Raw genomic sequence first — 24,839 nt, forward strand, 5'->3', positions numbered from 1 at the left:
TTTTTTTTTCTCTAAGATTTTATTGCATCTTTAAAGAAAATGTATCTGATTTAAACATAGCTCCCTGTGCCACTAACCCATCCAACAAAAAGGTCCTTAGGGCGACCTTGATGTTTAGGGCGAATATTGTTTATAAATATGAAATATGGATAAATAATATGTAAACAGTTTGAATATTTTTGCTTGCATAACAAAAATAATAAATTAACCGGTATACAGTATATGCACCAGCATACACACAATTGAATGAATAACAAGTATTATGATCCAGACAGACCCTGTTCAAGAGATTTTTTTTTATATTTGCCTAGCAATTTTAGAGAAGTGCAATAATAATTTAATCTGATTCCCTGCGGGATAAGAAATGTACGAACAAATTCACATTTAAGAATTTTTTTTTTTCATAAAAAAAATTTGTTCTTATACCCTGTTTGATAAAAGTGTAGAATAAAATACAAATAAATCTGCTCCAAGTAAAGATCATGAAGGGCGATATGTACTATGCAAAAAGAAAAAATGCAATTAATATTGCTGCCCCAGAAAAATATATAGGACGAGGGAGTCACTGTCATTAAAGGTAAAAAAGAAAATAAAAAGAAATAAAAAAAATGTAGTTGATTCCCTACAAGTATTTGTGTCCATTACAAATGTGTCAGCTTGGGTGCTTCCTGAATTCTTCCCTGAGAACTGTGGTGAGAAGATAAATCTGTATATGTGGGGTGTGTATCACAAGGTCCATGGTGGTGAGTACTGTTCATTGGTCCAGGTCCACTGTAGTCCATATTGGAGGAGGAATGAGACAGATGAGTAAGACCAAACATGGAGGGCCCTGAATTAGTCATGGATTCCACATAATTGCCCCCTACATAAACGGGGCTTCCCTGTACATGAGGATTGCCATAGCCACCGCTGCCTTGGAGTGCATGGGGATCATATTCTGGGGTAACAGCAGCAGTCCCCGTGTATCTTTTCTGGTGAGGTGGGCAGCTGTTATGGGGGCTGGGGTAGGGAGCAGGCACACCATAAGCGTTTAGATGGGGTTTGTTAAATGCTGGAGGGGACTGAGGGTCATAAGGGACACTGTTGACCATAGAATGCATAGAGTTTAGATATCCCCCAATGGTAGGTTGTGGTACAGGGCTCCTGCACGGTGATGGGCCACCCGATGAAGTCATCATGGATTTCCCTTTTTGATCTTTTTTGTATTTCATACGTCGGTTCTGGAACCAGATCTTGATTTGCCTCTCTGTGAGGTTGAGCAGGTTTGCCATTTCCACCCTTCTGGGTCTGCACAGGTATCTGTTAAAATGAAACTCCTTTTCCAGTTCAACAAGCTGGGCGCTTGTGTAAGCGGTGCGGGCCCTTTTTGAAGAGGATTGCCCCGGAGGGCTTTTGTCTCCAGCACAGCTCTCACCTGCAAAGGACCACACAGTTAAAATACACATAAACAAAGATTTCAGCAGCTGTGAAACATCCTAACAGAACCCCAGGCCCTGGATAGGGGGAGTTAATTCTCCAGCCAAACGCAGGTGTGCCCTCCTTAATAAAATGTTGCAACCATGTGCAGTAACCCATAGCAACCAGCAGTATGTTAGTATCACTCCATTATGGAACACTGGTACTAGAGTGGTTGCTATGGGTCACAGCTAGGGTTGCCACCTCATCCCTTTAAAACAGAACACATATGAATTACACAGGTTCTGAGGCTAATTTGATGTAGGTAAGGCACCAAATTAGTCTAATTACCACCTTAATTAGCCACAGAACCTGTGTAATTCATATATGTTCTGTTTTAAAGGGATGAGGTGGCAACCCTAGTCACAGCACATCATTGCACAGTGGGTGATTGAAAACAGACAAAGGTGGAGCTATTGCCCATAGCAACAAGCAGTGTAACATTGTAAGTTAAAATAAAACAATATATTCCTCTGCTTTATTTTTTATTTCTATAAATAAACCTCATATAATTAAATAAGCTCTCAACGGATTCACTGACCAAAACAAGAAAAGCTCAACAATATGTAAAAGTAAAATCTATTGTTTATATTACACCTACTTCCATACTACCAATGAACACACACACAAAGGGGAATTTACTAAGACTGGAGTAAAGAGACTCTGGAGCAGCTGTGACATTGACAACCAATCAGTATCTAGCTTTTATTTTCAAAGCTTAACTGAACAAGCTAAAGCTAGAAGCCGATTGGTTACTAGACAGAGCTGTTCCAGATTCTGTCTGCTCCAGTTTAAGTAAATTCCCCCTACATAATAAAAAATAAAACAGCATCAAAATATGGAACACTGGTACTAGAGTGGTTGCTATGAGTCACAGCACATCATTGCACAGTGTTTCAAAACTTACTACTACTAATAAAAATAATAACAAAAATTAAACAAAAATGTAATTATAATTAGTAGTAGTAAAAGTAAAAGTAGTAATACTTATTATAAGATATTGCTGCTGCTGCTGCCACTACCACTAATAATAATAATAATAATAATAATAATAATAATAATAATAATAATAATAATAATAATAATAATAATAATATGGAATAAAAAAAGTAATAATAACAATAAAAATAAGTACTGGTAGTAGCAGTAGTAGTATTGTTGTTTTTATTATTATTATTATTATTATAATTATATTGTTTGCAGAAAATCAGCCATGGTTTAATAGAGTGTAGAATGTGATTATATTAATATAGGCAATTAATTGTGTGGGGAGAGGAGGTTGCACACCAATGAACCTCGTCATTTAGTCATATCTCAGCTGCCTATTTGCAGAGCTAGCCGCCATGTTTCTATAGTAGTAAAGGGCCACATGTTATTAGCTGCTTGTCAGAAAGATGGCTTCTCTCCCCTATCCCTTCCCACTATTATGTAGCAGGGCAAACCGACAAGCCAGATGGTAGTGATAACAATTCCAGCCTGCCAAGTTGGTTTGACGTTGTGGTTTTACAGGCACAACATGATGCATAGTAAACACAGTGAATCACAGTCACAGTGTAGCACAATACCCTTAGAAGCAATGTCCACCAAAACAGCAATCTACTTCTGTGTGCTACTACAGCAGAATTCATATTATTGTGTTACATTCATCAACCAAATCCTTCCTGTGCCAGGAGCTAGTTCTATATAGGAGCACAGCAAGCACACTGTTACCCCTCCTACACTCTCTCAGTCTGGACTCTAGTTTAAACCATTATCGTATTATTTATGGATTCGATGTATTTCTCTTCTTATCATTCAGAAGAAGGTAACAAATACGAAACGTTGTATTTATTCCGGTTATATCACAATGCACTGTTCTTTGTAGAACCACGCATGCGTCTCAGGGTGATGAGAGAAGGAGGGGGAGAGGGAATGTGAGTGAGGATAGAGGAGGGGGGAGTGAGAGAGGGAGAGGAGAGAGATCTTACACCATACACTGGTAGATTGGGGCTAGGTCTACTAAACAGCAATTGTATCATACTTACTCAGGGCCTCTGCAGTGTGAACTGAATGTCATGTCACCAAAGACTTGTCATATACAGTTTTCTAGAATCTAATCGTGAAATGAACTGAACTGTCAGACCATCATCTTAGATGAGCTTTCAATATCTCCCCACATTGCTGTGCCACTGTATCAGATGAAATCTAATTACCTCAAATAATTGCATAAAAATTAATTGTCATTACCACAGCTGGTATATGTCTGACAGGCTGTTGTCTGTATTTCAGCTCTGGCCACCTAATTCACAGAAAGCAATTAAGTGGAGTAATGAAGGACTTTTACCTGAACTTTATTTCCCTACAGTCTTCTCGATGGTTTAGTGCTCTACATTGGGATTAAGCTTATGCCAGGGCATCCGGTTAACCTGGCTTGGTGGGCTAGGCAGGTATTTGCAATCAAGATATAATACTGATATATATATATATATATATATATATATATATATAAAACAAAAGGTAGACAGCACCTGCAATTAATATAGCTAAGGCCAGCCCCCAGAGGTCTGCCCTTTCAGGCTCAATATGTATCAGAAAAGTCCAACAGGGTCTTTGACTTTCTCTCCCTCCCTCTCTCTGTATATGGATATATATATATATATATATATATATATATATATATATATATATATATATATATACAGAGAGAGAGAGAGAGAGAGAGAGAGAGATCAAAAAGGTTAGGTAGACAGCACCTGCAAATAATATAGCTAAGGCCAGAAACCAGAGTTCTGCCATTTCAGGCCCAATATGTATCAGAAAAGTCCAAATTGGGCTTTGACTTCTCTCTCTCTCTCTCTTTCTGTCATTCTCTCTCTCTCTCTCTCTCTCTCTCTCTCTCTCTCTCTCTCAATATATATATATATATATATCACCTGCAGAAAAATATAGCCAGGGCCAGCAACCAAAGTTCTGCTATTTCAGGCTTAATATGTATCAGAGAAGTCAAAAAGGGTCTTTGGCTTTCTTTTTATTTCTCTCTCTCTCTGTATATATAGATATATGTCTATCTATGTATACACGTGTGTATTACATATATATATACAGAGAGTGAGAGAGAGAGAGATCAGAAAGGTTAGGTAGACAGCTCCTGCAAATAATATAGCTAAGGCCAGCAACCAGAGTTCTGCCCAATATGTATCAGAAAAGTCCAAATTGGGCTTTGACCTCACTCTCTCTCTCTTTCTCAATCTATCTATCTATCTATCTATCTATCTATCTATCTATCTATCTATCTATCTATCTATCTGTCTGTCTGTCTGTCTGTCTGTCTGTCTGTCTGTCTGTCTGTCTGTCTGTCTGTCTATCTATCTATCTATCTATCTATCTATCTATCTATCTATCTATCTATATAGATATATATCACCTGCAAAAAATATAGCCAAGGCCAGCAACCAAAGTTCTGCTTTTTCAGGCTTAATATGTATCAGAGAAGTCCAAAGGGGTCTTTGACTTTATTTTTATTTCTCTCTCTATATATATATATATATATATATATATATATATATATATATATATATATATATATATATATATGTGTGTATACATGTATATATACACAGAGAGAGGGGAAGAGAGAGATATAGATAGGTAGATAGGTAGATAGATAGATAGATAGATAGATAGATAGATAGATAGCAGAAAAGGTAGGTAGACAGCACCTGCAAATAATATAGCCAAGGCCAGCAACCAGAGTCTTTCAGGCCCAATATGTATCAGTCCAAAAGGGTCTTTGACTTTCTTTTTATTTCTCTCTCTCTCTCTCTCTCTCTCTCTCTCTCTCTCTCTCTCTCTCTCTCTCTCTCTCTATATATATATATATATATATATATATATATATATATATATATTCTCTCTCTCTTTCTCTCTGTCTCTCTCTAGCATATATGTCTCTCTCATTCTCTCTGTCTGTCTCTCTCTCTCTCTCTCTCTCTCTCTAGCCTCTCTCTCTGCCTCTGTTTGACTTTCTTTTTCTCTGTCTGTCTCTCTCTCTGTCTCTCTCTCTGTCTCTCTCTCTGTCTCTCTCTCTCTCTCTGTCTCTCTCTCTCTCTGTCTCTCTCTGTCTCTCTCTCTCTATATATATATATATATATATATATATATATATATACATATCCATATCCTAAATGGCAACCATCTTCAATAATAAAGTAAAACAAACATCTTAACAACAATTACAGCACCTGGCAATGCACACCATGTGTTTGGTTCTCATACAATGTATGTAAAATACATTCCTGCCAATTAACCTCTTTAAATTGTCATCAATCGATCACCGAAAAGACTAGCATTGCAGAAAATGATGGTGCACTAATTTGACTTTTTTTTTTTATAATTAAAAGATAATATATTACAAAATGAGCCCACAAATTAGTTGAACGATATGTTCTGTATGAATTAAAGAAGCAAACCATTTGCTGTGAATTGCCTATAAGAAAAAAAAATGAAGAAGGGAGAGAAAATGAATGAATGAATGAATTAGTTCTTAATGGTGACTGGGGTGTTTCCAAACTGTGCAAAGTCACTGAGAGGGGGGATACCCCAATTTTTTTTAATGACCATCATAAATGGGACAAACTTCTGGAGCTTAAACCAAGCAGTGCCGTGACAAGTGTCAATCCACAGGCAGTGTGTATGTGTGTGTGTACCTGTGTAGTGTAACTTAGTGTCCGGGACAAAGGTGCCTTTACCTGAACTGGAGCTCCCTGTGGCTTTCTGCTTTATGTTCTGCCGAGATTCTTTCATCCAAGGGAAAATATGCTTTGACATGGTAGGTGAAGTGATGTTTGTGGCCTTGGTGGTGGAAGTTGTGGCTGCATTACTGGCATTTTCAGGTGGGGACACAGAGGGTGGTGTTGGCTGCTGCTGATCTGAGATGACCGGGGCTTGGTTTGATTGACTGTTCACAGCTATCATACAACTTTCGTTGATGTCATTGGCCTTGTGATGTGGCACTGTACCGCCAGGTGACTGCAGCGAGCAGGCAGGTCGATGATAGTCACTTTCCACCAGTGATGAGGAAGGGGGATATTGCTGCTGACTTGCATTATAAGTGAAACCATTTGCTCCTTGGTAGGGGTATCCACCATAGATCGCAGAGCTGTCGTAGTAGGTCGCTTTTTGCATTTCGTTGTTTCCCAATATTTATTTCACAAACTGACAGGGTCTTGACACCCGTAAAGAATAACATTGGCACCCCTCTGTCACGTGGCGCTGCTCGTCCAATGGCCTCTCTGGTCAGACCTGTGTTGGAGAAGGAGCACAGTGAAGTGAAGAAATAGGAGAGATCCATCTTACTTACAATAGCTAAGTGACATGAAAGCCATAAAGGAAAAAGTGTTCAGCAATATTGAGAAGTGTGTATTAAGATGATAGGGCTTCTCACTAACGTTCAAGTAATTCGCATTTGGCCAGAAATTACAGTTAAATGCAATCTGAATAACTACATCACAGCCTAGGCTGTTCACACACATCTCCCCCCCCCCCACCCACCCCACCATCAACAAATAGAAACAAGTACCTACATGATACCACTGCCCCCTTGTCACTCACATGTGTACACAGGGAGGTAGGTAGTAGGTGCACAGCATATACATTTATACACTGGTGGGCATAGTGGAAATAATACCAAAATAAATCTGTGCACACCCACAGTCTGTTATATCTATAGCACGCACAGTGAGGCTAATTTACTAAAGGAGTTGGGAATATTCACACAATACACTTCAATTAGCCAATCATATAAAAAGTAAATGTTGCCTACTTTTTTTATCTGCATATGATTGGATCATTTAAGTGAATAGTCACACACTTTATTCTTACTTTTATTTTTTTATTCTTTTAGTTATTAATAATAAAAACAGCCTCATCCTGTATCTTTCTATGGCACACACACACACACACACACACACACACATAGTTATCACACATATATACTATATGTTTATTATATAAATACAGAAAACGTGGATGCTGATATTGTAAATGCAAAATAAACACAATTTGTTTGTATCTATATCATCTACAGATATCCTGGCATTTGTTAGGGAGCATGTATGTGTATATTTACATTTGGTACTTGAATATGTACACAAACAATAATATACATTCACACACACCTAGGTGTTTTAACGTTCTTTTTTTATTATTATTATTATTATTATTATTATTATTATTACATATTTACATATATAATTTTCAGAATTAAGCAAGTCAAGTACAAACAGAATCTCTCAAAGAACATCCACAGCATCTAGGTGTTTTATAGGGAACATTGTTTTTGTTTTTTACTTTATTTTTTTACACTAATAAATTATTCCAACAGCTACAGCCCTGGCTTATATGTAATATATGATATATATATATATATATATATATATATATATATATATATATATATATATATATATATATATATATATATATATTTTAAATATATATATATATATATATATATATATATATATATATACATATATATATATATATATTATTAATAATTATATAAACGTTTAAGCACACAACCCAAGTCCATAGGAAGCTGGTGTGGTGCACACAAAATACACACCGAAGTTTAGTCCTCAAACATACACATATGACCCAGCCTCACTGATCTGATAAACCCCATGTAAAAACGATAACCTCAGCTCTTGGTGCTTATTGTAAATTACAGGTTATTGTACATTCAGGGCACACTATTGACTCAGCAAACAATCGTTTATCAACTTCTAGATACAGCTTCCCAAACACAGGCCTACAGAACACAATTCTAATGTCATCCAGATGAAAAGTCTGCATCCACCTTCCTGGGCTCAATAATATAGCACAGGGACATGCCCACTATAAACATGTATAGAACACATATATATATATATATATTAGATAAGTCTGCATCCACCTTCCTGGGCTCAATAATATAGCACAGGGACATGCCCACTATAAACATGTATAGAGTATAGAACACATATATATATATATATATTAGATAAGTCTGCATCCACCTTCCTGGGCTCAATAATATAGCACAGGGACATGCTCACTATAAACATGTATAGAACATATATATATATATATATATATATATATATATATATATATATATATATATATATATATATATATATATATATATATATATCAGATTAATGAATGCATGCCTTATGTAAGAACTACACCACTAGTTAGAAATATATTTAAGTCGATTGTTGCCGCCTGGCTTTTAATAACACAAAGCAGCAGTATGATACAACCAGGACTGTCCCAAGGCCAACGCTATTTACTATACGACCGCCTAGGCTGCTTAATATACTGAGCTCCACATATGGTAGATACATGAACAAAAATACAATGCTAAATAGATTCATAAGTAACTTAAAAAAAAGTCATAGGTCTTGTAATGTGATTTGTCGTCGTGAAATGTACACAATTCTACCTGTTAAAACATGATGGATTTGAAAAAACACCAGGAACCAGAAAGACCAGCAGCGTTCATCTCCATGACCACGGCATGAACTTTGTGTGCAGCCCCTAACGATAATAGGCTCTGTCTTTGCAACTGCCCTGCAATTTGATGTATGGGGGTCATTTGGCTAGCGAGAGAGTAGATGATGGAAACACAAGCCATAAAATACTTCTAGGATCCTGACTATCTTTTGTTAAATCTTCATGTTTACCTATGTCCAAATAACTATTCAAACTTTTAGCCACAAGACAAAAGCAAAAGCATTCAAAACGCCTCCAAAGCAAACTGCAAGAACTTATATAAATATATAAAAAAAGCTACATTTCAGAAACTGCTCTCATCTTAGTACAAAGCAAAGGGAGTGGTAAAACATGGGAAAATTGTTATATATATATATATATATATATATATATATATATATATATATATATATATATATATATATATATATATACTAGTTTGTTTTAAAATCTATACTTTTATGTTTGTATTTACATTCTTTTTAAATTAATTTATGTATCAAATATAAACATAATAACAGAAAGAATTAGCTAAACATTACAAATCCCTAACAGGCCTAAAGTTACCATGGTACGTTTCCAACTTTTTTTTTTTTTTTTAGATGGGGGTTGCACTTTTTCCCCATAAATTTTTACAGTGTTATAATTATAAATAATATCTGTCTAACTTGAGAATTTTATTTAGTTATAGTTGTACCCTTTTATACCCTTTTCCTTAAAATTTACATTACACACTTCTAAAAATCCACCATTCCTCCCAGAGCCAGTATTCCACCCAAAATATAATAACTGGAGTATGAAAACGATGAACTGAAAAGCAACATGCCAGTGGGCCTTTATTAACCCATTCTTTTCTGAGAAGACCCTGTAAGAGGCATTATTTACCCGACATGCCCCCTTAGCCTAGCAGTACAACAATATTTCACCCAATGTTATTATCGAAAATTAGATTTATATTTGCAGCTCAAACTGGCAGAATTAAATGGAGTAGGAAGGTAAACTGTAAAAAAAAAAAAAAGTATTTTATTGAAAGCAAAAATAATATAGATACAAAGTCCCAGCCTGCTTTACTGTTGTAAGTGCAACCATGTTCTTAGTAGTTATTTACTGTGTCCTAGAGAAGAGAAGGGGGAAATATTTGGAGGTGAAGATAAAAAAAAATGAGTAATCTCCTAGATTCAATGGGCAGATAGCAGAGAAACTGTGTGGAGACGAGAAAACAGCCTGTATTAGCAAACTATACGTATCAGTCATTTCTTGAAAGGAAGCTGGAGCCTGTGAACTCTTCTTGAACTGAGATTTAAGACTATGGTCATAAATCACTGGGACATAAACTCCAACCATTCAGAAGTGATAGAGGATTTCTGGCCGTCTTACCTTGGATTCTGACGACTGACGCGGAACACAACAGACTGTCCTCCAGTTCGGCTTCAGAACCAGCAGATCTGGGTCCCCCCACCCTGACTTAATTCCTAGGCATAATGAAGGGGGCAAGGACAGCAAAGCACTGCAAGCTCTATCACCTAGCAGGCAAAGCAGGCACAACACGACCTCAGGATGAGAACAAGCGCTCAGGAAATCTCAACAAGAAATGGTCTGCCAAAAAAACTGGACAACCCCTAAGGTTACATATGGGCGACCCCGGTCACCAAGATAAGAGCTATCAACTCTCAGGGCTTTCCAAGTGTAGTTCCACAGACACAAAAATGGTATGTTTCTCCTTACAAATATTGCCTGCTGAATGATGCTAGATTCCAAGGAGAATATTCATCTGGGAACTGGGATGTGTTGGGGGGGAGTGGGGGAAAAAAAAGAGAGAAAGACATTTAGGGAGATGGGGTAGACATGGAAAGAAAAATAAAATAACATGAAAAAATTGTGGGAGGAGGATCTAGGACCCTGTGAAAGTAGGCGTCACTTGGGTTCTGGAAAATTATGCTAATGAACAGCCTGCGACTTAAAGGTCTCATTTAAATGGCTTTTTTTTATTATTATTATTTAATTCGCTCCTTTTATCTTATTTCTAGGTGTCTTTCAACGAATGTTAGTTATTTATCACCAAACATATGCCACCAGTCAGTAAAAAGGAGTTTCTAATGATATTCTGAATTATTAATCTATTGATGTATGTGCACTTGATTTCAATCCTAACGTCTAGTAACCTGTCTGCCTTCTCATACCAAATCTGCAGGAAATCTTTTCATTTCTGTTAATAGAAGGGTTTGTGGTAAACGAATAATGACGAATAATGACTATCTGCCCAAAGCGAAATAAAATGCAACCGAATCCCTTTCACGGGCGTTATGCCCTCTTATTTTAGCGTTATTATTTTTCATTGAGGATTAGGACCTAATAAGCGCAACATGGAAAATCTTAAGCCCAAACCAGGTGTTAAAATATAATATGAATGTTGCAGAGGAGCGAGGTTGCTGGGAGAAGGCAGCAAATAAAGTGAAATACATAAAGGACTACATAGGCCGGTGGCCTCTTCTGCATACCAATGGCTTTGTCATTTATGGCTAGGAAAGATTTATTACTCCATGCACCATGGCTGTAAACGGGGCATTAAAACACAGAAAACACTTGCTCCTTACTGCAGATTGCAATGGCACCACTTGAAAGGAGGGAGTCAGGCAGCGTAGGAGGAGAAGGCAGCCAGAAATCCACTACTAGGCATTTTCATTTAAGCCAATACTCAGTGTTGTATTTGATGAAAGCCCACTTTGGTCAATCATTCACCCCACTACTTCTTAAATTTGCTGATCCGAGTTTCTTTTATTTCAATACTGCTGGGGATAGAATCAGCGCCTTCCAAGCTTATGGCTGGACACCCTATACTTTATAATGCCTTCCAGACTGGAGAAAAAGAGAAGAGCATACCCTCTGTTATAACCTACTTACACATGAAATAGGAGGCGAAATGGACCAGAATAAATTCCATGATGATTATGATTTGAAAGGTTTATGCCTCAGACAGGGAGATGTTTATCCCATCCACGGCACCTTTCTCAGGTATTGTTTGTATGTATGTGTGTTGTAAATCAGTTTACTGGAGCTTTATTATGTAGGTCGGGTATTAATGTTGTATAAAGTGATGCTTGATTATTCCCTGGCTTCCAGGTTCTAGAGAGATTGATGGGATCCTACTTATCGTATATATTTACTCCTTATAGCTATATATTGTTTTATAATTGAAATCATGTTTGTAAAATGCTATTATGTGTGCAATAAAAAAAAGTCTGACTATTCAAAGCTCTTGGCTTGATTGTATATTTATGGAATAGCAACATGAATGTAGACAAGTAAAAATATGACTGGCGAAGCAGCACCTTGGAGGTAGATCTACAAAAGCATTGCACTTATAGCCACTGCTCACTTAATACAACCAGCCACCCTTTATTCCTGTGTAGTAAATATGGATATGATAATATTTATTTATGTAAGAATTAAATCAGAAACTGAAATGCATATTTCTTAAATAAATAAAATTCATTTAATAAAGTGTTCTTTTAAGGTGAATCAGTTATTCAAACCGATATATTCATAAGCCTTTGCTTTATCTACTGAACATAAATTGCATCCTTCAACAAAAATTCTGACTTAAAAGAATCAATGCGATATGTCTTTCAATCTATTTCTCCAAATAAAGAGGAATATGCAAACATGTATAAGATGAATATATACACACGCATATAAATATTTATTATTGTATATATGATACATACACACACACACACACACATATATATATAAACATCTATTCTTGTATAAATGGTCCACACTCACACACATATATGCGTGTGTGTCTACCATATATCTAAGAATAGATGTTTTGTTTATATACGTATGTGTATGTATGTACCAAATGCACAAAAAAAAATATATATATATATATATATATATATATATATATATATATATATATATATATATATACATATATTATTCACACACACATATATTTCTATACCAACACATACAAGGAATTATGCAGCTAGCCTAGCCACCTTCTGGGAAGCATGATTGTAAACCATTTTGGTACATCATCTTATCAAGCTCTTCTGCCCCAATTCACTAGCTACATAAATCAAATCTCAGCACTGTGACCTTTCCTCAAGCGCCACTCATTAGTGCGTGTACTTAATATCCTCACTCTCTCTATGTATTCCTATGCAGCTTTGTACACATTGTAACATGCCAATAATCATATCTATAGGATATGAAAAATAACCACTTCAGCCTTGACCCGATAGTGTTAGGCAGCCTCTTAAATTGTAAAGGCGTTTTGAAGTATCTAGATATGTTATCAACATCTAGACTAGTGCATTTTTTTTTCCCTGTGGCAAATAACACAAAAGAATATATATATATATATACACACACACACACACACACACACACATATATATATATATATATATATATATATATATATATATATATATATATATATATATATATATATATATATATATATATATATATATATATATCAGGTATTTTATTTAAATACATAGATAGCAATAGCTACAGACGGAAAAACACCACTGGGAAAAAAAGAAAATCAGTTACTAAAAAATAAATAAAAAATAAACATTCAAATCACCTAAATACAACACATCAATACCATCATATTTTTATGTGTTGAAATTGCAGGATAATGAGCATTTTTTTGATCCTTATCAAATATTGTTTGTCTGGTGGCTGCCCGCTCAATTCTACAAATAACAGAGGAAGACAAGGGTAGTTTAAAAATAAAAAATAAAAAAACTCCTAAGGAGTCCAGCACTGGTAAGCTTTATAAGCCAAGCATACAGGAAAAATTATTCTTTTTGTTCTATCAGAAGAGATATTAGAAGATGTGAAGAGAGAAGACACCCCAAGAAGCGCAATGGGGAAACAGAATACACACGCAGACCCTAAATCCTCTATTGACCTTTAGCATGACCAGCAATAACTCACACCATTTCTGAACAATCATTCGATATACCTTAAAATAAAATCCATCCTTTCTAACGAAGCATTTAGTCCTATCAGCTTTCCAGTGGGGTCTCGCTGATGGTGGGATCTGGGTTGCAATAATAAAGAGAGCCTCTTGCTGGAGGTGGTAGGGAAAGCACTTGCTCTCAACAGATACTGGAAAGGCGTAATCACAGGAGAAGCTTGGCTGGGTCTCCGCTCCAAATGGCACAATAATTCGCTGTATTATGTGCTCACGTGGTCATACGTCAACTTAAATCCTTTTATTTCAAATAGGGAATGGTGGAGAAACAAGATTTGCAACATTCACCCTCTCCCTACCTTAAATATCACAGAAACCCAAACTCATCACAAGTCCAAGGTCCCCCACTATTTGTTCACTATTCTGGCCAGAAAAAAAACATGTTCCCCTATCTATCACATAGCTGTTGACTCACATACTTCCACAAGTTAGTACAATAGGTACTGAAGGCAGAAGAACACTCACAGGAGTAGGTCAGTCCATGGAGTAGTGCAAGCCTTGTTGACTGATTACTAAGCTCAGCACATATGAGCCATTAGAGAGGCCCATTGAGGAAGGCTTGCTTACTCCCACACATGACACATGTCCCACAGTAGAGGCTAAAAGGCCCTTAATTACCTGACAAATGCAAAACCCGTCTATCCTTCTAGAAGTTTTTTGTTCATCTAAGCACAAGATTCTTCTGAAATGGGTCTGACATTTTTTGGGGTATTCACAAATCCTCCTGTGTAAAGTCCCCTTGAGAAGTAGTTGTCTACAGACTCACAATTACCAGGTGCGTTGTGCTGTTGAATTGCTCTTTGCACTAAAAAAAAATACTATTGCAACCAGCGTGTGTGTGTGTGTGGTGTAGTGTGTGTCTGTGTGTGTGTGTGTGTGTGTGTGTGTGTGGTGTAGTGTGTGTGTGTGGTGTAGTGTGTGTGTGGTGTATGTGTGTGTGTGTGGTGTAGTGTGTGTGGTGTATGTGTGTGTGTGTGTGTGTGTGGTGTAGTGTGTGTATGTGGTGTAGTGTGTGTGTGTGTGTGGTGTATGTGTGTAGTGTGTGTGTGTGTGTGATATACAGTGGTGTGTGTGGTGTAGTGTGTAGTGTGTGTGTAGTGTGTGTGATATACAGTGGTGTAGTGTGTTGGATGATTAGAGATAGACTGATAATAACATTGATAGATAGATAGATAGATATATAGATAGATAGATAGATAGATAGATAGATAGATAGATAGATAGATAGATAGATAGATAGATAGATAAATAGGCTGGCCATACATTGTACAATTTTCTAATTCAATTTCTTTTAGATATACCTTCAACTATGTAGTGGAAGGGCCAGCCGGATTGCATGCAAATTGATATATGGTTTTGGTAAATCTAAAGAAAAACCGTTGAAGAAAATTGTATAATGTATGGCCAGCCAAAGACTAATAATAAAATAGGTAGGTAGATAGATTTGTAGATACATAGATTAGAGATAGACTGATAATAAAATAGGTACATAGATAGATAGATAGATAGATAGATAGATAGATAGATAGATAGATAGATAGATAGATAGATAGATAGATAGATAGATAGATTAGAGATAGACTGAGAATACAATAATTAGATAGATAGATAGATAGATAGATAGATAGATAGATAGATAGATTGATAGATAGATTAGGGATAGACTGATAATAAAATAGGTAGGTAGATAGATAAATTAATAGATAGATAGATAGATAGATAGATAGATGGATAGATAGATAGATAGATAGATAGATAGATAGATAGATAGATAGATAGATAGATAGATAGATAGATAGATAGATAGATAGATGGATGGATGGATGGATGGATGGATGGATGGATGGATAGATAGATAGATAGATAGATAGATAGATAGATAGATAGATTAGAGATAGACTTATAATAAAATAGGTAGGTAGATAGATAAATTGAGAGATAGATAGATTAGATATAGACCGATAAAAAAATAGGTATGTGGATAGATAGAACCACATATAGACACAAATACTCTACACACACACACACACACACACACACACACACACACACACACTCATAGTATACACACCTTAGGTTTAAAAAGATACGTATATGCAAACACATTCAAGTTATTTGGGGGGAGTTTATGGTCAGTGGCCTCTGAACAATAACATTTAAGAAATGAGATCAAGCTTCATTGGTGACACTATTCCATAGGAGATCTCCCCAAGACACAAGCTGAGCCCATGAAAGCGAATAAAACTGATTTTCTGGCTCAGGCTTGTCATTTTCAAGCAAGTTAATGAATATCTCGAACAGAATGAGCCATGGAACAAAAAGCCTCTAAGCAGCAAAGGGGAGCGAAATTAATGGATAATTGGGCAGTTGTTGGGAAGTTCAGGGCAGTCTAAGATGTGTGGCTTCTTCTCTGGACTGGAACACTTAAGAACTGGATGGGACTTGAAGAGGAGCCCAGTCTTTCTGAACTACTTGGTGGAGACTTTACACCACACTTATTTCATTACACTGCACATTAGCAGGTAAATTGCTGTTAGTGTGAATGGAGCCTTAAAAACTGAAATGTATATGTAGCTCACAAGTATCTGTGTCTTTCAGAAATCGAACATTGAAGTGGGTTTACTGGAATGGGCCTGGTGATGAATGGATGAGCATGGAAGCCCTGGGTGGACTGAGTATCACAAGAATTGTGCTTACTTTAGGGAATTTCTGGAGAGTTTGCTCCACAATCCATCTGCAGCCAGGACATATTGACTTTGGATTCCATCTGGGTGGTGCAAACTGATAAATATATACTATATTTTCTGTTTATGTGCAGGACCAACTACAGATTGCTACTACTCGGTTACTCTATTATTACTCCACAATTGTGCTATAATGTATGTAATCTCCAGCTCGTTACAGACACTCAGAAGTGTAAATCTGTGCAGCCCTATTGAGCACGAGGTTGACCACGCCAGGGACACACAAAAGGCTCTTTATCTGACATGGCTGGGATAATGGAAGAGGTTTATGGCCATGGGCATGATAAAATGCTGGACTTTGCTGTTTCTTAAAAACTTTCCAGCAACTTGGCTCTATTTTTATTATGTTATGTGTAGATAGATATTAGATAGTGACATTTTGATACTTTGATCACCTGGGTAGTCACATAACTAAAAGTGGTGACCTAGACGACAACTAAATCATTTACATGCCCGCCTATGTGCACTATCTATGTGCTGTCAAATATTACTACTGTGTTCATTTAAATTGAACCAGTTTTTTTGTTTACATGTATTGTTTTTAGAATGAAATCTACACATCATCCTAAATAATATATATAGAAGGTTGCTAGCAGAACGCTCAGATGCAGGCTAATGCCAAGAAAGGCAGGAGATTAGACTGCAAACTTCAGAGGTGCTGCCTACCCATGGCGGACCCCCTCAAATTTATAGCGCACCATTACTGGCAGGTGTGAACAAAGAAAATCAATAAACTTGTCAACGGGAGTACTTAAGAGTGTAATACTGCTGCGTGTGAAGGGGAGTTTTATGACTGCTTTAAATATCATTAAGAAAAGACAACAGCCGATTTGGGTAGCCATGAAGCTGGTTAAAATGGAAATGCAAAATTCTGCTTTTTTAGCTGTGATCACCTAGTCTGGTGCGATGTTTGAAGTAATCAAATGTGCTGCAGATGGGTTTAGGTTGTGTGTCAGTATTATCCCAAACAAAGTAGCAACATGCAAATACAAATCTTTCCCGGATGGTAAAAATACACATCTGTGCTGAGCAGCTTTAGGAAACTTCCTATTTGAATGTCAACTGGAGAATGGTATATAAATCATGTAGCTGGGGTCCTTTGTCCTGCTAAATTACTGAGAATTCTTCACATGTCCTGTGTCTCCTTAAATATCACTATTTCTTGAGTTACCTGCAAGGATTTGGTGTTTTGTGACACACGATGACTAGTAGCTATTCTGTCATCTTAAATATTTATCAGGGGCATCCTTGTTTAGTGATGACATGAGTGTGACTGTGATAACTTTGTTACTCGGTTCTATGGGTCAGACCAGCAAGAAATACATGTAAGAAGGTATGTAACTACTAAAAAAAAGAGTGTTTGGAATACAAATACTTTAAAATCAGTTTGCAAGGGGGTCAAATAAACCTTCTTTGGGTTACCAAATTAAAAAAATAAAGGATCGATGGATGGATAAATAGAATAAATACATAAATAAATAAACAAATAAAGAATACATCTATCTATCTATATAGAGAGAGAGTGAGAGAGAGATGCACTCACACATACATATTTTGAAAGAAAGAGAGAACACACGAACGAAAATAAATAGATAGATAGATAGATAGATAGATATACAGACATATATATATATATATATATATATATATATATATATATATATATATATATATATATATATAGAATAGAGAGAGAGAGAGAGAGACAGAGATGCACTCACACATACATAGTCTGAAAGAAAGAGAGAACAAAATAAATAAAATAGATAGATAGATAGATAGATAGATAGACAGACAGATATATATATATATATATATATATATATATATATATATATATATATATATATATATATATATATAGAGAGAGAGAGAGAGAGAGAGAGAGAGAGAGAGAGAGAGAGAGAGAGATGCACCCACACATACATAGTCTGAAAGAAAGCGAGAACAAAATAAAGAAAACAGATAGATATACAGACACACACACACATAATATATATATATATATATATATATATATATATATATATATATATATATATACAGGAGAGAGAGAGAGATGCACTCACACATACATAGTCTGAAAGAAAGAGAGGACAAAATAAAGAAAACACATATATATACATGTATATATATACAGAGAGAGAGAGAGAGAGAGAGAGAGAGAGAGAGAGAGAGAGAGAGAGAGATGCACTCACACATACATAGTCTGAAAGAAAGAGAGAGTAAAATAATGAAAATAGATAGATAGATAGATTTGGAATAGAAAGAGAGAGAGATATAGGAGAGAGAGAGAGAGAGAGAGAGAGAGAGAGAGAGAGAGAGAGAGAGAGAGAGAGAGAACGATGCACTCACAAAGAAAGAGAGAATAAAATAAAGAAAATAGATAGATAGATAGATAGATAGATAGATTGATAGATAGATAGAGAGAGAGAGAGAGAGAGAGAGAGAGAGAGAGAGAGAGAGATGCACTCACACATACATAGTCTGAAAGAAAGAGAGAGTAAAATAATGAAAATAGATAGATAGATAGATAGATAGATAGATAGATAGATAGATAGATAGATAGATAGAGAGAGAGAGAGAGAGAGAACGATGCACTCACAAAGAAAGAGAGAATAAAATAAAGAAAATAGATAGATAGATAGATGAGAGAGAGAGAGAGAGAGAGAGAGAGAGAGAGAGAGAGAGAGAGAGAGAGAGAGAGAGAGAGAGAGACAGAGAGAGAGAAGAGAGAGAGAGAGAGAGAGAGAACGATGCACTCACACATTCATATTTTGAAAGAAAGACAGAACGAAAGAAAGAAAATAGATAGATAGATAGATAGATAGATAGATAGATAGATAGATAGATAGATAGATAGATAGATAGATAATTAAAGTATGTCGACATATTCAGAAAAAAATCCAGTCCTTTTCTCTCTTTTGATTGGTGTGTTAGTCAAGATCTCTGCTCTTATCAGCACTCTTTCATATATATTTCTCTATTTAGTCAATACAAGTCGTATGTTGTGCCCCAATAGCAGTAGTGATATTTTTAGGTGTGGCTGAAGCTACCAGTCTTATAGGCTGATTTTGTTGGTATGGATAATAAAGATGACCCACAATCAAAGTCAAATTTCTTTCTGTGTTCCTCAAGCAAGCATGCACCAGGTAAAATTGCACGAGAAAGAATGGAGTATCGAAATGTATCCATGAAAGCAAAAAAATAAATAAAAAATAAATGGCATAACTGGACATATAAAACAAACACAAAAGCTGTGCACACTATATATCAATACATTTATGTTTGCTATAGGAAATTAGTAAATCACACAAGACGTTTACAATGACTGAAATATTACATTTGTGTCATTAAAGGAAATAGCCAATTTAGTGACCATAAATCACGAAATAATGTTGCTGCAATTAGCTATATTTTTGTTAGAATCAGTATCAAGAACCATAGCAGCTTGTGGAAATTGCCATCATATGACTCTATGACACCAGACGTTTAAACTGATTTATTTTTTAAATGTAGCAAATTTCTACTAGTATTGATTCACTTTTGACCTGTTATAAACAAAGTGACGTTAAGCCTATGAAACAAAAAACTGTGACCCTGCTATTTTTGCCATCACATAACAGCATCGCTTGGTTATAGGAACCTTTACCAGGTCATTCACAAAACATACACCTACAATAGATATTTTTTTTCCTGGTAAAAAGGATATGTAAGAGAAAACTAGATATTGTCAGCTGCCAATCAGGTACAAGACTTAACATATCACTCTTCTTTGATCATAGCATTCAAAGTAATTTTATTGCTAAGACACAATCATTATTCTCCCTGTGCTATTCATAGAGGCGGCTTAATTTCATACATAAATCCAAAAGACTAATGAATCGTGGAGATATAATGTCCTCCAACACTCTGCTTTTCCATCGCTAACCAGACTCTCACCCCTACACTTGAGATGGACTGACTTTGTAACTTAGGAGCCAATAACACCCCACCATCCAGGCATGTGGCAATGTCCACACAGAAAATAGACATGAAGGTCTCTATTTCTATAAAGACCCACAGATGCCCCTTCCAATCATATAGCCTCCACAGACTCCAGAAAGAACCTCCTGAAAACTATCTTATAATGGCCTATAAATTCCAATTATTTATGGTACTTACTGAAATTGTCCCTTTTCTTCCTGGTACTTCTTTAAAGGTGCTTCTTAAAAAAAAAAAAAGACTGCCTCGGTAAAACTACTGAGCTGAGAGATTCCAGACAAGATCTGAACTAATCACCATACAAGATCTCCTACTATATGAATATTTAGGTAAACCACGTGAAACAGTTAAGAAAGCAATACATGCCAGAGTGACAACTACAAGCCTGGTTCCGTCTAGCATGCACTGTGCCATACCACACGTTTATGTTGACTCAGGCTCTTCCAGGGAGGGAATTGTACACCAGTGGCTCTCCCATGAAACTACATGTTTCAGCATGCCTTACCAGCCAATACTCACAATTAAACTGCCTACTGAAAACAATTAGACAACCAATTACTTTTCAGAGTCCTGGGAAAAAACATCTATACAGTGCATTTCAGAGGCCTTATAATGGTAACACAACAACACATCATCATCAAGGGCCTGTCTTGCTGTGTTTTGGCTTTATGCCAGTACACTAGATCAGTTGATCTCTTTTCCCATAGAGCCCAACAGTGGTAAAGCAGTACACATCAAATGGTTGCAGGCATAATAACTAGCAGTGCCAGGCACAGATCAGTGTCCTGGACTCCAGGACTAGGCCACAGGGTTCGGATCAAAGCCTCATAGATTTCAAAATGGAAGTTAAAGCTGGACATACATTATACAATTGTCTTATTCAGTTTACTTTAACCCTCCCTGGCGGTATGATTATTTCAGAAAAAAGGTGCTGAAAGCGGTACCATTATTGCAAGGAAATTTGGCGTTTTATACTGTAGGGCCTGTAATTCTTAGGAATAACACACTTCAATCTGACCAAACACGAGTCTAGTAGGCATTTTTTTTAAAAACAAAATTATAAAATTATAATATACTAAATAATTATAAATAATTATAACAAATAATAATATAATTATAATAAAAATTATTCAATAATGTAATCAACTCAAATTCACTGAAATTTGCTCAGTTGCAGAATTGTTGCTGTCGTTACTTTTATTTTTTTATGACGAATTTCCCCACAAATCGCTATCGCACATTCTGCAAGTGATTATAATTTATTATCGCTGTTTTCTAGCTTCTCTAAAATACACTTTTGACATAAAGGGACACTTTTGGTTGCTATGGACAATCTACAGTTTGAGGGAGAAAGAACAGTTTTTATTATATAAAAGAACATGTAGGGCACTGGCAGACCACTAGGGACAAGGGGGGTGTGTATTTTTTACATACAGTACTGTAATCTATAAGATTACAGTATACTGTATGTATTGTGTTTGTTTACCTTTTTGAATTTGGCGCCGTTCTCCGCTCCGTGCGTCGTAACGTCGCAGGGAACGGATATCGGCGGCACACAGAGGCACTGTGTGAATCGCTCACACAGCGCGGTGGCATCGCTGGATCCAGGGACAAGGTAAGTAAACCAAGCCTGTGGATTCAGCGAGGCGAGCCCGAGTCTGACTCGGGGTTACCGATCGCAGCACAAAATCTCACCCGAGTCTGACTCGGGAATACCGCCAGGGGGGTAAATTTACATTCAACTATGTAGTGCAAGGGCTTGTCTGTTTGCATACAAATTGAAAGTGTTTAGGTTTGATCTCATATTATATGGTTCTGGTAAATTGTGCAAGAATATTGTATAATCTATGGCCAGCCTTAAGGGAGTTGTAAAGGAATTTTTTTTTTTGCTGAAATGACTGTTTTCAGGGTATAGAGACATAATAGTTAACTGATTCCAATTAAAATAGATACAAATCAATCATATAATGTACCTGCAGTTTCTAGTTTTGTTTTTGCTGTTGTTTCCTGCTTCTGTGATGTACAGAGCCACAGAGCCAATACAGGGCAGTGATGGTTTGGAAAACAAAACTGATTGGTGCTGAGGGGTTTTAGACACACAGTAATCACACCTCCTTGATTAGTGACCACAGAGAGAAAGCTCCCAGTACTGTGGTCATCAGGAAACAGACAACCAGGAAGTGTGGAGATCATAGAAGAAATACAGCAACTTGAGAGCAAAAATGAACAATGAGGACATGAAAACAGCACTGCATTAAGGTAAAGGAAGCTATTAAGATAAAAAAAAATCCTTTACAAACCCTTTAAGCTGGATACACACAATGCAATTTTCTTTTTCGATTTTTTCTTTTGGATTTACCAAAACCATAAATATGAGGTCAAACCTAACCACTATACAGGTATACCCCACTTTTAAGTACACAATGCGGTTTATTTACTATCGCTGGAGGGTGCAAAGTAGGCTCACTTCTGCATAGAAATCAATGAGCTTGTTCAATCAGGCCTAGTAATAAACCTGGAAGCTCATTGGTTTCTATGCAGAAGTGAGCCTGATTTTGCACACTCCAGTGATAGTAAATAAACCCCATTGTGTACTTAAAAGTGGGGTATGCATGTACTTTCAATTTGTATGCAATCAGGCAGCCCCTTGCACTACATAGTTTTAGGCCCCTTTCACACGGACAGATAGAATGGTGCTTTTCGCTGCAGATTCTCAAGTTATCTACTGCAGCTAAACGCACCATTAACACACTGCGTTTTAGCTGGTTTCGTTACCAGTGCAGATAGAAAAATAGATTGACTGTGTCCAGGAACGATTTTGCGCAGCTATCTGCACATAACTGCAGGTAATCGCAGTGCGCCGTTTCAGCTGTGGATAGCAGCGTGAACAAATAAAAAACAACAGGAAGCACATCAAAATAAAAACGGTTGCTATGGATGACAATAATGGCCAACCGCAGCTAACGCAGCTGCATGTGAACGCAGATAATCGCAGTGTACAAATGCAGCCGATCGCTGTGCCTGGAGTCTTGAATTTCAAAAGGAAAGAAACATGTTTTAACTGCGGCAGAACAGCCGTCCATGTGAAAGGGACTTAAATTGAGTTTAAATTTAACAAAATAAGTTGTATAGTGTGTATCCAGCTTTAGGGTCCATTCACACTGGCTTAAAAATCACTGCTTCTACAGTTTTGCATTTTGCCTGTAGAAGCAGTTCAGTGTTTTTCTATGTGCATACACATTAGGATGATTAGAGGCATATTTTGAGTTTGTGTAATAGGTAGGAAAAAAAAACTTCTGATTTGCATTTCTGATTGGAGCTTTTCTGGCAGAAAAAATGCAAAATTCTCCTAAACGCATCTAACTATGTACAAAAAATTCTCTATGAGCTCTATGAGCTTTTTTTCTGCCAGGGAAACTGACATTTTTTTTAAGCCCAGTGCATGGCGCTTAACTCCAGTGATCTTGCTTTTTAAATCAAATTTAAATGGGCAAATAAAACTGATGTGAGTGTTTGCAGAATCATCTTTGCCCAACTGGCATACAATTGGTTGCCTTTAATAACTCACCTCAATAGAATCTCTTCACCTTGGATACTGTCCCCTTGGACATGCAGACAAGAGGCAAAAAAACATAAAATTCACCAATGAGGCCTACAAGCCTCCACACCAGTGTTATTAGGCAACACTGTAGATTTAACTTCTTCATGAGATTTTGAAACCATTTCAACTCATCTGGATATGTATAATAACATACTTTCTCATGAAGTTGACTGATTAGCTGGGTATATGAATCAGAGCTGTTGATTGCCAGTAATATATATCACATATCCCCAGCACAGTCTTCTATGCAGAAAAAGCTACACGTGATACTGTAATTTGAGAGGAAGGGTGGGTTTTGTGTGCTTTAAACTGCGTGGGGCGCGTTTCTGGCAATATTTACATACTTGTTTTCAAGTGATCTAGTTATGAAAGGATCTATGTAGAGAGGCAGGGGCGGGAACAAATTAATAGTTTATGTTTTACCTTCAGAGCTTAAAACTCTGCCCCACTGTTTTCTTCAATACACTCAGGGAACCAGAGAGGGAATAAGTAGAGTGGTGGGGGCTGAGGTGGACTAGAGAGAGAGAAACAGATG

At 36.5% G+C, this 24,839-nt stretch overlaps 1 protein-coding gene across 5 annotated transcripts in view; it reads right to left on the reverse strand.

Moving 5' to 3' along the window:
* HOXA3 (homeobox A3) overlaps positions 1–24,839 on the reverse strand; it is a 27,804-nt gene continuing 2,965 nt past the window's right edge. The window contains exons 1-3 of one of the 5 annotated variants that reach the window (XM_040352903.1): positions 14,594–14,826; positions 6,183–6,735; positions 1–1,414 (exon numbers count right to left, since the gene is read on the reverse strand). In XM_040352903.1, the coding sequence (XP_040208837.1) occupies positions 642–1,414; positions 6,183–6,618 (1,209 nt within the window). In that variant the 5' untranslated portion in view covers positions 6,619–6,735; positions 14,594–14,826 and the 3' untranslated portion in view covers positions 1–641. The other 4 variants (XM_040352904.1, XM_040352901.1, XM_040352900.1 and 1 more) reach the window with 4 other exon arrangements.

This window comes from Rana temporaria, chromosome 5 (assembly GCF_905171775.1).
Source record: "Rana temporaria chromosome 5, aRanTem1.1, whole genome shotgun sequence".
Taxonomy (NCBI): domain Eukaryota; kingdom Metazoa; phylum Chordata; class Amphibia; order Anura; family Ranidae; genus Rana; species Rana temporaria.